Raw genomic sequence first — 18962 nt, 5'->3', positions numbered from 1 at the left:
AAGTCATTTTATTGAAAAGATGGGATTGGGATATTCATGAAAACATCTCCTTGATTAAGAAAGGCAGTCATGTGGGCTTGGAACGACATGAAGGAGAGTGTATTATGATAGTAATTTCCTCTTGAGTGAACTATTCATTTAATATATATTTAAGCACTTATTTTGAGAGATAAATGAATATTGCTTGTGTGTTAAGATCTGTGGTTTTTAAAGACAAGAAAAGAGAATGTGTTGTGGAATGACAAGTCCAGATCAGCTCTCTGACTCACAGCATTCATCTGTAAGCTGTTCATTCTTTTGGTGAGGAATTGTAAAAGACCAGGTACCTTCCAAAACGAAGGCTGACTCAGATTGCCAAACAGTGAGTGAAAATCATGAAGTGAATATATGAAAGAGAGGGAAGAAAAAAAAAAAAAAAAGAGTAATTTATCACATCTGTAAGTCGGCCAAATCCACACTCTGCTTTTGTCAATATTTCCACTCCACCAACAAGAATAAATTATTCTCTTTTGGTCCCTATTTAAGCACTGCTCCAGATGTTCTGCTACAGAACATTGCTGTTGCCATTCACTGATGATGTCTCATGGTAACTTACTTACACTGTGCTATTGAGCTCCATATATGTTGCAGGAAAATATATTGGTTGAAATGTTGTATGTCCCACATTAAACCTTACATATTTTCTAGGGTGAATGACTGAGATAGGATTTCAGTATTTATATAGAATCACAGTCTTTACCTACACATAGTTGTATTGTACTGTGAGTACAGTCTGGCATTCTCTTGCCAAAGTTGTCTGTTTTACCGAACAGATGGAATCACTCCTGCTCATGAGCCATCTACCAGTGTGCAGCGTCTGTTCTCTACATTACATTAGATCTACTCCACATGTGTTGTTCTCACCCTCTTCCTCTTTTTCTTTCTCCACTTCTCTCTCCATTTCTTTTGTGTTATTTTTCATTTATAACATACATATCACATGTTTGCTGAGTGCTGCTGTACTGTAAAGGCATTTGCACACCAAACGTGAATTTTCACCACAATTAACTTTTTGAAAAGAAACAGCTGATTCCTATAAAGCCATTCTGCCTGGAGCGAACATTTGCGCACCAAGGTTTTTTTTTTACGGTGAATGTGTCGACATTTTTTTCTTTTTCTTTGTATGTGGAGCACTCCTATTGGAATTGCTTCATACTGGCATGTAAAAACTTTAATCACATTTCTTCCACTCTGACCAAAGTGCGTCTGTGCCAGTGCTGCAGGCACAGGTTCAAATTTCAAAAACATTGCGACAAAGGAGCTGCACTTACTTTTCGGCTTCATGTAAAATGGCAGTTCCATGCACCGTTTTTCAGCAGTGGTGCTTCCCCTTCTACATCCCCACTGCAAAAGAAAACACAAATCACAGTTGTGAATGTCAGTTTGCTATCTGAATTGAATGTTGGGGAGATTAAAAAATGTTTGTAAGAACACACACGCACCATAATACATTTTGTAAGGTGCCGAGTCAAAAAACTATACTATCTAAAACAGAAAGATTTGCACACTTACTCACTGCTTCAACAATAACTTTATTCCAAAACTATGTGGTTAACGTTTCAACTCCTGTATCGAGTTCTGAAGAAGACTCGTTAAATGGGTCAAAATGTTAACCATGTGGTTTGGGGGAGATTCATTAAAACATATGCCGCAAAATAATGGTAAGGAAACATGTCTTTGAAATGAGTTTGTGCTCGTGGGCGAAACACAACAACATCCTTCATGTTTATTCCAATTCATACACAAAGTACTCTTATGAACCGCTTCATAAAGCAACTAATGTAGTCCGACAAACAAATTATTCTTATAAACCAATTCTTTTTAGTGAATCAAAACAGAGCAACCAATGTAGTCCGACAAACAAATGACTCATATAAACCAATTTATTTTTAGTGAAACAAAACAGAAAAAGTCTCTTACGAAGTGGTTATTTTAATAAATCATACAAAACTGTACTCACAAACTGACCAACTCATTTTCCTAATGCCAATATGTATTTAAAGAGACATATTTGCAACAAGTTGTTTTTGTAATAAATATTAATTTATATAAAAGCATTAAAACATCACATTTCTCGGCAAATAATCAGAGTGATGGCAAGTAGCAAAAGGGAATGAAGTGATTAGCATGTAAACAACTTAAATGTATTATTCCTTATACTCTGATTATTGCAATATTCATCTTTTTTTATATATTTTTCCTGTTCTAAATCATAACATTACCATGATATGTCATTAGAGAATTAGGAAACATGCTGAGTTGAAATACTGGCTTCTCCGATAACAATGCTACAGCCAATATATTCTATTTTGATGTTTACATTCCAGGCCTGTGTGATCCCGCCCACTGCCCACTCACCAATAGTATTTTGACACTGCCTGGTTATCAGATTTGAACAAGTTTGCAGAGATAGCTTAAAGCCCAGAAATCCTTTAAAATGGATGCTGAGTTGGCTAATTCTTGCAACTCCTATGAGCTTGAATCTGGGAAGGGGCAGACAACTCTCCAATATTTTTAATTTGGACTGCAGTACCCATTTCAAATGCTTGTTGCAAATTTTACATACAGCACCTTTAAAAGGGCGTTTTGTTCCCTTTTTATTTTTCCATGATGTGATTGATATTTCCGTTGAATTTCCCATCATAGTAAAAACATGTAAAATATGAGTTCTGTTGTTTTGAAGTGCAAAAATGTTTAAGAAGAACAAAATATCCTTTTTTCACATTTAGCATCATGCATTGTTTAGATATTATTCCATTTGTTTTATCTTTTCATCTTCTATTTATCTTTCATTGTGGCTCTCTTTAAAATTTCATCATGTGTTCATCAGATCCAATCCACATTCAATGGAAATTATTTATTGTTAGAACAAAAGCTTTTGTTCCTCTTTGTAAATGTAAAAAATATTATTCCAGAGCAAAAAAGTGATCTGATTTGAAAATAAGGTAAGTGGCAAAAGTATGGTATCAGCATCTTCACCAAATATTAATAATATTAATACTATTATTGCTGCGACTTGCAGTGCACTCTGTGTGCCTTTGTATACCAAAAACATGACGGTTTCTATGCAAAATTATGTAATTGTTATTGATGTGCCATCGATTACAGTCAGAAAGAGTAAAGTATCTAATAATGGGTCAGACTTGAGATGGGTTTTGTGTTTAGATGTCAAGTTGAATTGGTAGCATGCAGGTTTTGAGCAAACGTATAACAAGTAGATGTACATGGCAATAAGATATAATTACTATTGTTCCAGTTGACAACATTTGTTTTAACAGAAATTATGAGTGTGCATTATGCAGTGATTTTAAACAAATGTACATAACACAAGTATATACAGTATAGGTGGCTGTGGCATGTAAGCAGTATTGTTCCAATTGATAAAATGTTTTAACTGTTAATATTTACTACACTTAATATCTACCCTTGATTAGAAAGAATCAAGGGTAGACATTCCTTCAGAATGTCTACAGTACATTAAATACTGATAGTCGACTTGTCCAGCAGATTAACTGAAATAGTTTGTGAAGTGTCTCGAATGTTTTCTTTCTCGTTGAGCAAATCAACAACAAACTTGTGATGAGCGAAGGGCAGACCAACTTAAAGGTGCTTTGAGGCACCTACGGTACCAGGGTAAAATTGCTTGTCGATTAGGGCCACCGGCAATCATTCGCCTAGCTTTTAATGTGAAAGGGCCATTCATTGCCGATTTGTTTCACATTATCTTGTTGCCTCTGGTGTGCAAAGGCCTTTATTGTTAATCCATTCACTGACAGTGATGTTAACTTTTAGTGTGGAATGTAACTGCAACAAAGATACTGTTTGAACTTACTTTTCTATACAGTTATGAAAGAGGTAAGGCATTATAGCTATAACCTTTAGTCTAATGCAATGCTTAAGATGTTATAATTGAAGTTGTAGATGAAGAATTCTTTGCAAGGCTATATTCTATTCTAGTGTGTTATGCTTTGTTTTGTTTTGTTCTGTTTTATGGAATAGCTGCTCCGGAACCATTTGTATTAGCACAAGAATCCTATGCAGCCCATATATCCAAAAGTTTATTAAGTAAGGGATAGTGTACAGTTAGCTGGTCATTATCGCAAAATAAAGTGATCAGGTCTTATTTATCAGTCTTTCTCTCTCTGTTAATTTATCTTTCTGTCTGACACTAAACTAGCACAGATTTTTACACTGTAAATAAGAATCTGTAAAATGTATGGTTAAAAAAAAGGTTATCCATGGTTGTCAGGAATTCACTGTAAGAAACACAGTGACCATGTTTCAGGCATATCAGTATATAATTTTGGTGCCTGTATAATTAGGGATTACAACCATTTGTACCATTACATGATATAATGTTAATATACCAACAAAAAAGTTTCGTTAACTATTTCAACAACAGAAAGTCATATGAAAATCATCAAAAGTTCATCAAGATTGGCCCTTCCAAGTGCAATAGACACTGCACAGTGTCACAACAATAATAAACAAATGACAATAAAATTACATAAAACAACCCAATGCTCATAACTGATGTAAAAAACAATCATATTTTAACAAGAACATAACCATTTAAATTAAGTATAATTCAATGTACTGGGTCACGTATGGACTTCTGGGAACTGATCTTTTCTATTCACTGTAATTTTAAAAACAGTTTACCGTTAAGTACATGCTAATTTTCTTTGTAAACTAAAAGGTAATTCATACCTTTAATATGTTACCATACAACGACATGTTTCATATTAATAAATATTATATTATTTTTCACCAGATATGAAATGGTTATCCAAACCAGTTGACCAAATAATAGTTTAACTGTTGCGTTTATTCCATTCTTGTTGCGTTAAAATTACAACAACAAAAAATGGATGGCCTGGGACAAAGATCAATTCTATAATTTCAAAGTTATCATACAAACCTATTTGACCACAGAATGCTGTGATGGACCAATCAGATTCAAGTATTACAGAGAGTCATTGAATAATGGATATTGTATTATAATATCTGCATAATGTTTTATACTGTCTATCTTTCTCTCTTTTTCCTTCTGTCTGTATGTCCTTCTGTGGCCCTGTCTGCAGTCGTCCACACTACTCCTTCAACCCCTACTCACTGGTTTCACTACAGCACCATGACCTCCAGCCCCAATGCTACAACCCAGTTTACCTCCACCTCTTTAGCGACTCCGCTGATAACCAGTCTGGCCAGCTCAACCCCCAACACCACCACCGCCACAGTGACACCGCTTCCATGGAATAATTTTAACATCATTATCCTAGCTGTCATCATCATAGTGGTGGTAGCTCTCATGGCTGTGGTGGGCGGCGTGTACACTTACAGAGAGTACCAAAACCGCAAACTAAACGCCCCCTTCTGGACCATTGAGTTGAAGGAAGACAATATAAGCTTTAGCAGCTATCACGATAGCATTCCAAATGCTGACATATCAGGGCTTTTAGAGGATGAAGTGAATGATATGGGCAATGGACAACTTGCTTTAACCGGACCTGGTATTTTGTATAAGGTGTAATTGATGTCGAGTCTTCCATAGCACCAGAAACTGGGTTGCTATGCCAGTGCTGGTCCAACAGTGGGCAGATAGTGTACCCATGGATACGTGGACTCCTTTTGGACTTTTTTCTCTTCCTGGTGTCAAGTTGTCTCAGGAGGAATGTGCACACAATGCAAACACTTAAAAGCACTCCAATAAAAAGAAAAGTAGAAAAAGGAATTTATGGATAGACAAGAAATAGAGAAACATCCCCTGTGCATCATAACTGAAAGACTAAGTTAACCATTCTTCCTTTTGAAGACCTTTGGAAAGTCCAAGCTAAAACATGCTGTCTTTGAAGAAATAGCAGAGATGCAGAAACTAATTTACTAATGCGTGACAGAAAACTAAAGACGGAAGCATGTCTGTTTGAGTAGCGATTTCAATACACATGCATGAAGTTTTATCACACATGGGTAGATCAATCAAATGCTGAGTAACATTATTTGCACATTTTCATGCAATTAAATACTGATATGCAGATGCTTACTTGCCGGTTCCATTACATCCGTTCACTTGTTTCCTTTGTAAATGCAGAGGATCTTTTAAAGACACAGAGAGGACATTAATTTGATATGCTCAGGATGGATTTTGTTTTTATTGTGAAAACTACACCATAAAACAAGCTGAACTTCTGTGTAATCCCACTTTTATTGCCGCTACAAAACAAGGGTATATTACATGTGATTACACTTGCATGACTTTAGGGGGCAGCATTAAACTGGGCCTAAAATACAGAGTAACGTAGAATTCAATGGAAGTACATAATACTGAGTGACAAATGCTGAATGATTTATCCATTAATTTAAAAGTATTTTGGCAGACACTTTCTTACCCAAGCGAATTACAACAGTAGATGATTTATTTTTAGGCCAAAGAGGATCTGTGTTTTAAATGTAGAGTGTCTGACAAGTTCTTGTCACAGTTTTCTACAGCAAAGTGGATTTAGGGGACTCTTCCATGTATAGTGGGATTTTCTTTGTTTTTGTTTTATTTATTTTTAGGAATTTTTCCTCAGTCCACTTTTCCTATTGAAGGGTGCCATGTTGTGTGGACTCTTGAAAAAAAATACACAATATTTCTGATTTGAAACAGACTCTGTTTGGGAGAGTTCATCAAGTTTTTATAATTTATTTTGGATGGACCTCTCTCTCAAGTTGATGATTTAAAAACATAGGGTCAGTTTGTCTCTGTTTTGCAGCAGGTCCACAGAGCAGGGGAACAAATTTGATCAGTTGAGCAATAATCATGCTCATTCAATCTTACAGCCATGCTGGACTAAACAATCACTGCCTGTAGCACAGGCTAAAACAAGTTGAGAGAGAGGTTCAGTGGATGAATGAGAGAACATATTTGAGTGTGTGGGTGCTGAGAGTGGTAAACTAATATATGACTAAGTGTGTTGTATAGAGGTGTAAAAAAACATGCCAGGTCAGTCAGCAAGACTGATAAAATGTAATATAAAAGGGTGTGTAAGAATATGAAAAATCTATTATCGGTTTTAATAAGTAAAAATTGGAAGGCGTTGGCCCAAACTTGAAGACAAGTGCTACAGTTTATCTCTGTCTCTAGCTGTATTTTAGATTACTTTTGCAACATCTTCCTTTAGCTTCCTTCCCACCTACATAGTCCTTAAGTCATCCTTCTGAGGTGTGTTTATACAAAACTATGTATATATTAGATGTATAGAATGGTTGTCATGAGGAGGCTGCTAATGTATCGATACATGTGACAACAAGGAAAAGGTAAATTGTCTTGTTTCTGTATCCATTATACTTGCACACACATAGAAAATACATTTGAACAACTCTCATAATGGTGTCTTAATTTCACAGAGACTATTGTATGGTTTGTGCATCATTCGTGGTGCATTGTGCGCCTCACTCACAACACAACTAACTCTGAAATATTTCAATAAAAGCAAGTTTTGCTACTTTGTGCTGCCACTCATTTGAAACATGCTGAGTATGTCTTGATTCACTAAAAAGAAGTTTCCATTTTACTGAATGGAATGGAAAACCCAGAGTAAACCAGTGTTTGTTTGTTATTAGGGAAAGACACTTGAATATTTGCCTTCATTACTCATGTAAAAGCATTTAATACTTTTACTCAAAGTTCATAATGGTTATTTTGATTTAATATACTAAATCATACCCATAAAATGTATGTCAGCTGTTCAATTTGCCATAATTCTGTGTACTTTTAGTGAGACCATAAAGGTTCAAACTTGACTGTGTACTCCTTGTACAATAATGTACTTTATTGCTCAGATCACTTTCTGTTCAATATACTCATTTATGGACCATGTCCTTTTTTTTTTTTTTTTTCTTCTTATAACAGATCATTTCAAATATTCATAGACATTCTCATTTTCCATATTCAGCACTTGAAGCTGCTATTCTGAGTTTGATATGGCTGATGTGACAAATATGTGCCATGGCTGAAAGGGTTATTACCCATGTACTTGTCTGGTATTGTCTTAAGCAGGAAGAATATAGATAATAAATGACATAAATGGCTTCAATTATTAAGTTCTTCCTAACAATTAGACTTCCTAACAATTAAAAATGAAGGCTACCTAAATCTTGTTTGAGCTTTACCTAGCATAGAATGTCCCCATTTGTGCAAGTTTGTTGTTGATTCGTAGCCATAATTAATTCATCTTTGATAGTTTATAACCCACAGAGTGATTATGTTCTTATCAATTCTGGACAACTGACCATTGGAAAAACATTGTCTTCTCTGACAAATGTCACTGTGCAGACAGATAAATCTCCACGGTGAACGGTTTCCTCTGTGTATTGCATTTTTCTTTTGGAAGAGTTGTGTTCACGATCTTGCCATTTACAATTACAGAGCATTTTATTAACTGAATGAATACGATTTTTGAGGTGAATAATTTTTCACATAATCCTTAAAAACAATCCAGTAAGGGGATAGAAAGCCCCCCACCCACTGATAAATTGACGTCTTTAAGTGAAAGATTTATCAAAGGTCAGGTAGTTAGCTGGGGAGTATTCCTGCAACCTCCCACATATTCTGGGTATACATTAAGGGGTCGTGCTAACAAATATCACAGGGTCTGAGTCATTTTTTCATTCTTCAAGATATACTAGTTTCAGCTTCTAACTAGTGAGGCTACCCATTTTTAAACAATTTTTTAAAAATTATGATAAAGCAGCTTTTAGAAGCAAATAAAGATCAGCCTCCTGAACCCACTTTCTGAGCAATGTTGAGTATAATACGATCACAATGTTAGTTACTGTAATCTAATTACTTTTTCAGTTTCAATCTAGTGTCATTTCAGTTACTGACATTCAATAAATGTAATTACTTGTAAATGTAAGTACGTTACTAGGGTTACACATATTTCTAATTTACACTCACTGAGCACTCTATTAGGAACTCTATTAGCCCATGGGCTTCAAGGTTCGACGTATCGTTTATTCTGAGATATTATTCTGCTCACTTCAATTGTACAGAGTGGTTATCTGAGTTACCATAGACTTTGTCAGCTCGAACCAGTCTGCCCATTCTCCATTGACCTCACTCAAAAAGGTTTTTCCATCCACATAACTGCTGCTCACTGGATGTGTTTTGTTTTTGGCCCCATTCTGAGTAAACTCTAGAGACTGTTGTGCATGATCCCAGGAGATCAGCAGTTACAGAAATACACAAACCAACCCATCTGACACCAACAATCATGCCATGGCAGAAATCACTGAGATCAAATTTATTTCTCCATTCTAATGGTTGATAAGAACATTAACTGAAGCTCCTGACCTGTATCTTTATGATTTAATGCATTGCACTTCGGCCACATGATTGGTTGGTTCGATTATCGTATGAATAAATAGACATACAGGTGTTCCTAATAAAGTGCTCATTGAGTGCATGCTAAAATTTTAAAAGTTATTGAATTCATTTTATTCTCGCACAGAAATTCATTTGGGAATTTGATGGTAAAATTAGCAATCAAGTTTGTTAACAGACAGCTATGATTTAGAGGCATATTCCCTTTTTTTTTTTTTTTTTTTATTGATTGACCCTGATCTCCTGTCCCAGTTGACTGTCATTTTCCATTTTGCTAATTGAGAGCACATTGAGTGGAAACTAACTGATGTACTAAAAGTATTTCCAGCCTCTCTCTTTTATCTTTCTGTAAATACGGTTCCCATTGCATACTGTACAGAGAGATGCGGAGGTTCTTGCCAAGATCATTCTCAATCCCACAAACCCTGTGGTGACACTGAAAACAAACAAACTCAAGATAGTCTGACTCATCAAAATGTCCAGTTACTTGGCAAAATAAAACAAAAACCCTACACACACACACTTAGTTTTTTTTATTGTTGTGTTGTGTTGTAATGTCAATGTAATGACAAAACAGTTGAAGTACCTTAAGGTTGAGCCATAGACTGAAATGTGAATTCTCTTTGTGCATCGCAAATCTCGAGACTAGTTTTGTGACCTTTCTCCATTTACATTAATCTGAACACATGATGCCGGAAATCAACTATGCTTGGCCAATAGAGGGCTGACAAGTGGAATTTGACATCATCGTGGCATCATAGAGGACCATAGGCCTATGAAATGGAAGACATTTGCGGGCAATTACTTTTGCTGACTGTGAAATAAACTGGGAAACTGTCCTCTTTTGGAAATTTAACTTGTGTCTTATGTAAACAGAGTAACCGATAAATGTGAGTCATATTAAAAAAATATATTACCGGAAAAAACATAATCTGTGGCTGGATCAGCAGTGAGTTTTAGATGCTCGCAAACAGGTTGCATATCCCTTAAGAAACAAGCAAAACATAAACATGCACAGTGCATGAACACATTTGCTCATGCTGCTCACACCCACACCCAATGGGAACACATGTTTATACATGTGGTGACCTTGTTTGCATAATTTATCACACATACCTGTATATCTTATAACTTCCAGTCAACATTAGCGAGGGGGGAAATAACTAAAGGGTGGTCCTTAAATATTTCTTTCATGGAGAGTTGTCACAAAATCCTTGTCAGGATATTGTGGTACAGGCAAAATACATGTAAATGTTGTTCCTGTCTATAACATCCCTGGCCTATATCCACCTTTCAATGTCACCTTCTTTTCAAGCATTCTGTTTTACTGATCCTCTAAATCAGTAATCTTCCAATCAGTGATTGTTTGTATATTGCTATAGAAGATGTTACTCTTGCTAAACAAATGCTCCACTCCACTACTTCCGGGTCCTTTAGGCAGCCCAGAAAAGAACTGTTAAATGGAAGCTCCTCATAAGTGCTGTTTGTGGGGTGGAAACACACTGCAGATTATTGGATATTTGGTCGTCTTTAAATTTCCACCATGATCATTGGATCAGGAAAAACTAATTTTACATAAATTATGATATTTCACAGATTGCTGTCATTGTTATCGCATCTGTTCTAATGATACACATATTCTTCGCAGCTGCTGTTGGTAGTTTTGAGTTTTTCATGAAGCAATCACACAAACTCTGATCACAAATGGTTGACATATGAGGTAAAATATGATGTAACAATGATCTTATTGATCTAACTGGAAGAATGGGACCCAGTCTTCACCATTGCAGCGCCAACTCTATACATTTTTGTACGATTTCATCAAGTGCCAGCGTGAGTTTTGCACACAAGGCGTTAAGGACATGCTTATTAATATTATGCCCTTCACCGATCAGTAGAGAGTGTAAACATGACAGGAAGCTGTCATGTGTGACAGAAGAAAGTAATTGTTGAGTCTTAGATGCAAACGATGTCCAGTGACGTCATTGTCTGTAGTGAAAGTCTTACGAATTCAGTGCAGTTGTCCACATATCATATGAATTAGCCAAATTTAGCCATTTCAGTCATTTTTTTTAGCCATGAGAGTATTTAAGCAGCGCATAGGCTCTACTATTTGTGAAAGGATATGCGAATAAAAATAATATCATACTGCTTAAATTATGTCTTTGCATTTATTTCGAATGCACTAAGTAACAATTGTTCAATGAAATTGTTATTTAATATTAACATTAAAACGTTAATATGTACATTTCATGTCTGATGGCCATTTTAATTTGATATGCCAAATTTAGTAGGCTTAGAATTGTTTTAAAGGAATATTCTGGGTTCAATACAAGTTGAGCTCAGCCGACAGCATTTGTGGCATAATGTTGATGAGCACAAAAATGTTATTTCGACTAGTCTCTCCTTTTCTTAAAAAAAAAAAAAAAAAAAGCAAAAACCAAGGTGACAGTGAGGCACTTACAATGGATTTGAATGGGGCCAATTTTTGGAGGGTTAAAGGCAGAAATGTGAAGCTTATAATTTTATTAAAGCACTTACCTTTGAGGTATTCCTATTATTTGAGCTATAAAGTTGTTTAAATCATAATTTTTACAGTGGTTTTACGGTTTGTTGACATTACATCGGCATGGCAATGAAGTTGCAAAATTGTCTATAACTTCACACAGAAAAGGTTAATATGTGATTTTATCACACACATGGTGTTTATTTCTTATGGCTATACTTTAGAAATAGTGAGTATTTTAATGTTTACAGATTTGGCCCCATTTACTTCCATTGTAAGTGCATCACTGGAACACAGATTTTTGCTTTTTTTTTTAAGAAAAGGAGGGACAAGTCATAATTATTTTTTGTGGTAAGCCTAATCAATATTATCCCACAAATGTGGCTGATTGAGCTCAACTTGTATTGAACCTGGAATATTCCTTTAAGCGTGTAATGACGTGTATTCATCAACCTCTTACCTGTTCGACGTAACATAGCCTACAGACATATTAAACCAAGTTAAAACCTGTTTCGCAGATAGTTCCAAAATAATCGAAATTCTTCAATGTAAGCATAATAGATATCCCTTTATAACAACTTTTATTAACATAAAAAAACATTATTACATTATATAGCCTAATACTTAAAATATTATTAAAACTGCAGCGCTGCTCATTTCCACCACCCATTTCTCATTTCAAAGCAACTTTATTTAACGCTTTATCGTGGAGGGTTAATACAAATAAAAACGAACTTTGAGGGCTTTACAGATACGAAATTAGTGAAAAGCTTGTAGTGAAAGCCACTTTTATTTTCTGTCACAAATGATCAATTCCACCCTCGTCTCACCCGTAAGGTAACGCCGTATTGAAAGCGTGGGAGACCCATATCTCATTTCAGTGGACTACTTCATCCGGTATGCACAAAAGGCATTTCCAGTCTGAGACTGCGGGTATTTCAGCTTATAGTGGAGCAGGCATGGAGATGGCGCACACCGCCAGAGTGCATTTTATCTGGACATCCATAGCTCTAGCCGTTATTTTAATTGCCACATGCTTGACATATTTTTTCCTTTCTAAGGTAAATACAACATTATCTACTGCCTTCAACTTTCATTTACAAAACATTTCCGTTTCTTACATATACGGCTATTTAAGTCTTGCATATATCTGTGTGCATTAAAATGACCGCTAGTAGTGTTTTACATTGTTTTGATGTTCTATGGGATATTAAGACGATAACTGTGCATTTTCTGTACTTGGTGAATCGGGTTAAATAAAACTAGGAGCGATTGAGTTTACATTTAGAACCAGGAGTGTGTCGAAATGACAGTTTTAATGAATGAGAGAAAAGTTTTCTTTACAATCCTCAGTTTAGAGAAGATGCTTCGTGGGCTGAAAACATGTTGTTTTCTTGCTAATGGATTTCTGCAGTGCTTAAAGTGAATAGTAATTAAAATGGAGAAATGTACATGACATGATGATATTTGACTTCAACAGGTGCCTGAATGCCAAAGAGTTAACATCGTCAGTGGTAAGTGTATCTAATGTCAAGATTGCACGTTTGGGTGATTTGATAAATGAATAAATAATCTGGTACCCATAAAAAGTTATGGTAGCCATATACTTTCCTCCAAATATTTTGTAGTTACATTTATTGTTAATGCGGATATTGAGGTAACTTCAGAAATTAAACAAAATTACATAAAGAAGCTTCTAACACAGACTGTAAAATAAATCCTATGAATTTGTAATGGTTATACAGTAGCAACAATAATTGTAACAATTAAGCATGGTACTTTGTGTCTGTGTATAGTGTCCGTGTGTTGTATTTAGATTTGTGACAGTTCCCCCTACATGTGATATATTGGAACACTATTTAGTAGATGTTCCCTATGTAATTCAGTTTTTTTTTTAGAGAACATATAGACAATAGTGCTCTTTTGTGTCTTCTGGAAGTTTGCCGTAGAAATGTTTTGGGGTGTAGTTTGGGTTTGGGTGTGCCACAATTGTTTTTGTTTTTTCTGCATTGATTCAAAATGGACATCTGACCAGCAAATGCTTCTTTTCTTCCATCTTCTCTTTTCACTCTGACAGCCACTGAGAGTATGTTGTTCAAGCATCAACGCTCTCGAGAACACTGGCTTCTAAAAGGTGATTTGTTTCTAAATGCGTTTATGTAATAAAAACGTCATTGGCTAAGCTGTATGATTTTTATTGGCACCGTATATGTCTCGTATATGAATAAAATTATTTTTGCATTAAGTTTTCACATTATAAGTGCAAGATTATTCCTTTTATATACATCAATTAGGCCTACCTTTGATTCCTAAACGTAAAGATAACTCTTGCTATATTTCTCTCTGTCTTTGACTGTCGTCTAGCTCATAGTTGCAGTCAGACAGACGGTAGTTTGATGTGGGAGAATGAGTGGGAGGGGCACAGGAATGAGAGTGAAATTCTGGATCACACCGGCAAGTGGATTGTCATACAAGAGAGCGGTGTTTACCTGGTCTACATACAAGTCAACTTTAAGTTAAAGACTCACAGTAACAGCAGCTCTCCGACTTCTGTAGAGCTCAAACTTCTGGTGCACTTCAACTACGGTGAGAACACGCAGATGTTTGCTGCCGCACATGACACACAGATGGTGAATGCCAACACGGTGCAAGATGCAAAGCTGAACGCTTTCCTTCTGATGTACATGAAATCAACAAACCAGTTGTCAGTGCGAACATTTCCAAGTGATATGGTTAACATCGACTCACGACCTTTCTCCACGTATATCACTATCCTAAAATGGTCAGACAGCTGGTAGACTAATGACGTCCCATATGAACACCTACATCCATATCCGATTTTTTAAAGTGGCAACAGTTCTTCTAGTTTATATTCCTGTTAAGCTTTCTTTTTGTAATTTCAACATGCGGTCAAGATCAACAGCTGCTCAAACACTTGAGATCATCCAGTGGTTTAATTATGAAATGCGCATTGACACTAACAAAGATCGTGTAGGAGGTTGTGATACTTTCTATGTTGTTTTTTTTTTTTTTTTCATCTTTTATTTCCTTTCGAAACATAAAGATCACATCTCATGATCTTCTCAGAAGTGTGACACATTTTCCTCTCAAGTGATAGCCTATATGAGCGAGCTTTGTTATGTTTCAGTTTTTTTATGAGTCAAAATGAAAAGGGCATGCGGTACTGTTAATGTCTGACTTTGAAGAGAATGTACCTACTTAGTACTTCCTCATAAACAACCCGTTCTCACTCCCGAGGCGTCAAATACTGCCGCTTGTGCAATCCCAGCGCGTCAATCTAGAGACACTCTCTGGCGTCTGTATCCGACGCACGCGGAAGTCTCAAATGGAGGCTTCATTGCGAATCTTCGATAGTAGCCTATTGCGTGTGTTTAACCGCAATGTTTCATTATACTTACACATATATTAGTGTGGTTATATTACACGATAATTTTTTTTTAGATCCGTAATAACCCAACCCCATTCCTGAACCTAATCAATTATCAACGTATCGATCATAAATTAAGTTTCATGTTTAACATCGTTGATAATCGGTAAGGTCTTAACAATATTGAAGACATAACAAGCAGATAAAAGTACAGTAACAATCATTTAGTTAAAATAGGCCTAAAATACTGGGGGCACATTGTAACATTTCACTTTCTTTTTTCTCTCGAGGTAGATTTTTACAATGATAGATATGCGATTCCCTTCGCGTCAGGTTTTGACGCCGAACGTTTGTCACTGAAAGCATTGCCAGATAGGGTGCTTTTGGCGTCCACCTATTGACGCGCTGGGCTCATGCACAAGCGGCAGTAGCTACTTGATGCTTCGGGAGTGAGGGTGTCACAAACGATGTCATCACTGCCTAAAAACAACTACTAACGATGTTGTATTCAAAAACAGAAGTTGTAAGCTAATTCTGGTAGTTGTACGATGAAATGCATTTTGATGTATAACCACAGAATATTTTAATCATCGACAGCTGAATGTAACAACCTCTCGTGATATCCTATCTTCACATTTTGTCCAGCATCACATCAATGTATGATGTGAATGATAAATGTGTCATAAAAAAGGTATGGCTATAGAACAGCACTGTATTGTATATAGTTGTGCTTCTATAAGAGGCCGGGGTTGTTATATACTGAATATGATGTAATGTTTCTGATAGGGGTGTTGGATGGCTGGTCTTGATAGCGATATATTGTTGTTGTTGTTGTTTTTACATGGGTTACCACTAGTAAAATACTGCTAGTGAGCCACACTAATCCAAGCCATATTAAGCCAAACAGTGTTTGTGTTCAAATCACACAGGATGACATGACTGACATGTCTGCCTTTATAGTAACAAGGTTACTGTTCATGCTGAGTTACTTAAATTATGTTTGCACTGTTCTCAAATGTATAAACACAATATATTTATAAGAACGTTGTAATATTTTTATTTAAACTATTAATTATAAATATAGGAATATGTGCCAGCTCCCATTGTGTGCCTTAAACTGTATTGAATCATGTTTTTGGTGACATAAATCACATAAATTATGGGGGGAAAATATAGTGTGTATATAATAAAAGTGTTTGTGGTTTCTTTTTTACTATAGCTGAAATAAAGATTTATAGTGTCACAAATAGATTTTCATACATTACAACCAAGATCTGACATGTTGCTCAAGGTTAGGCTATTGGGATGAAAGAAAATTATTTTCACAAATGTAACTAGTACTTTTTTCTTTTAAAATAAGCTTGAGAAATAGATAGCAGCAGCTCAGAAACACTTAAAATAACTTACTAAAATAATGCTATTTAACTGGTTTTTAACATATATTAAAAACATTTTAGTACGATGTATGTAAAAAAAAAAAAAGTGTGTGCATGATGATCAGTTTTGTTCATGTTGATGAGGTAAGTACCGCCCCCTTGTGGCAGACACTTTTACAATGTTTTGAATGTCGGTGGCTCGCACAGACCCATGGGCGTACTGGCCATCGGGAGAACCGGGGCTTTTCCCGGTGGGACGGCCGCGAAATAGCCCCTTCCAGCTCAATAACTTTTGGGCCAGTTTCTGTGTAAAATCCTGGGCCTATTTCTCTTCCCAGCCCACCTCTGCACAGACCCAACAAGTATGATATAAGTATTATATTAATATATACATATTATTTACTTTTAATATTTGTAGTATTTTAAAGATTCGAGTATTGCTAAATTAGCTGCAGAAACAAAGGGCATCTTGTGGAGCATTTGCTTCTGTTTCACACATGACAATAAAAGACTGAGCACAAGCTGGTCCTGAATAAATTATTTCATCAGTTACAATAATGACAATTGTGCAAATGCACAATTAATTTTTTTACTCTGTGCTTGTGCATTGTGGGATTTAAATGTATCCAACTGGCGGGAGTGTTTTGACTACGTTCAGCAAAGTTAGTTCAGATTTATCCGTGACCATTTCTGGTGATGCCAGAAAGTGGTGACAAATGAGTGTATTTAAAATAAAAATGTTACAAAATAACTATAATAATTCCAAATTATACGACAGGAGTGAAACCAAAGATTTTAATCGCTGAAAAACTGTGAAGGCAGCGGCATCTTCCGGTCACGCATCTCATTCAAAAATACATCTGAACATGAGCTCAACATAATCGGTTACAAGTCACGCAAGAGCCAATGGTGCTTGACGTCGCGCTGACGCCTTCTTGTGGTGGCGATTTTTATATTTGTTACAAGAACGCGTCGAAAGCTGAATGTGTTATGGCGGACACCAGGGCACCGGGAAATAAAAAACATACATTTAGGTCTTTTCTTCACACAAAGAGATCGGAATGCATGAAATACACCCGGAGTTGAACAGGTCACTTCAGCAGAGAAGAATGTGTTGTGTAGGGGAGGGCGGGGCACAAACTAACACGGGGCTAGTTGTAAAACACGTGGTTTAAACGTTTCCACGTACACTGGTAAGACGAAACTTCATTTGTTTACTTGTTGCCATATCAACACTGTGTAGATAAAAAAATGTCAAAAACTTTGAAAGATATTGCCAAAAGTTCATTTTAAAAAGTAAAAATTCAAATGAAAGTAAATTTTCATCTCTGTTTTTACGTTTAGCTAGCATACAATGTGACCCAATTACAAAAAGCTACATGCAATTCCAGGCAGTCAGATATTACATTTACTACTTAATAATTCCTCTTAATGTGTGTGTGTGTGTGTGTGTTATCATCAATCCATGCATTATTTCGGTCAATGCTGTGGCTTTGATATGTATTTATTGTCAAGTGTCAAAATTATTGCTAGATTATATATAACAAAGTTAATAAATGGCTTTTATCGACATGACATTTTAGTGTATCTTCTAGACTTTTTAATTAGACCAGATACAGTTGTTAGAGGGGGATTTTAAGATGCCATATGGTCTTGTTACAATGTGCACTTTTCACTTTCTTTTTTTTTTCAAGGTAGATGGCGAAAAAAGTATACGCTGTATTCATAAAACAAGACCACATATATGTAATAGACACCTGTGAAGTTAATGTGAATAAAGAAAAATAAATTAAGGCCCAAGTACATTTACACAAACATAAGAAAGCCAAAAAGTGTTTTACATATTTGTACCTTTTTGTGCCTTTAGTTGTAAATGAGTAATGACTCATAAGTCATAGTGTAGGGGAAACCAGTCAGGCCTGTGCAATCAAACAATTCCTCAACTTCCCTCTGTCAATATCTAACATGTGCAAAAATCTCCAGTTAAAGGCACAGTCACAAATTCAAATCAGCAACTATTAAATTAAGAAATATTCTTAATAAAATATATTTCTCATGTCCAAAAATGCAAATCTTCAATTAATACAATACAAAACACTTCACAGAACACATTACACGGGCAATAGATTAGCCAAAATGGGTTTCACATCAGAAGTTTGCACACATTGCAATCACAATTCTATAGATACATACATCCATGCAACCTGGCACTGCACTCCAATCAAGCACTTTTGGGAAAAGGTCACACAGTCACTATCCACTATGGTCGGCTACCACATCCCATTA

The 18962-nt window shown here is 35.8% G+C and overlaps 2 protein-coding genes across 2 annotated transcripts in view; both read left to right on the top strand.

Moving 5' to 3' along the window:
- Positions 1–7914, top strand: part of LOC127632615 (multiple epidermal growth factor-like domains protein 9) — a 157592-nt gene extending 149678 nt beyond the window's left edge. The window contains exon 6 of the mRNA XM_052111315.1: positions 5124–7914. Within this exon, the coding sequence (XP_051967275.1) occupies positions 5124–5572 (449 nt within the window). The 3' untranslated portion in view covers positions 5573–7914. The remainder of the gene's footprint in view (positions 1–5123) is intronic.
- Positions 7915–12848: 4934 nt separating this feature from the next.
- On the top strand, positions 12849–16466 carry si:dkey-220k22.3 (uncharacterized protein LOC796870 homolog). The gene is made up of 4 exons (XM_052109899.1): positions 12849–12973; positions 13393–13426; positions 13990–14046; positions 14277–16466. Exons 1-4 carry the CDS (start codon positions 12872–12874, stop codon positions 14708–14710), a joined length of 627 nt encoding a protein of 208 aa, XP_051965859.1. The 5' UTR covers positions 12849–12871; the 3' UTR covers positions 14711–16466.
- Positions 16467–18962: the final 2496 nt, after the last annotated feature.

Source organism: Xyrauchen texanus, chromosome 3 (genome assembly GCF_025860055.1).
Source record: "Xyrauchen texanus isolate HMW12.3.18 chromosome 3, RBS_HiC_50CHRs, whole genome shotgun sequence".
Taxonomy (NCBI): domain Eukaryota; kingdom Metazoa; phylum Chordata; class Actinopteri; order Cypriniformes; family Catostomidae; genus Xyrauchen; species Xyrauchen texanus.
The sequence above is the reverse complement of the archived record's forward strand: the minus strand, read 5'-3'. Positions and strand labels throughout refer to the sequence as shown.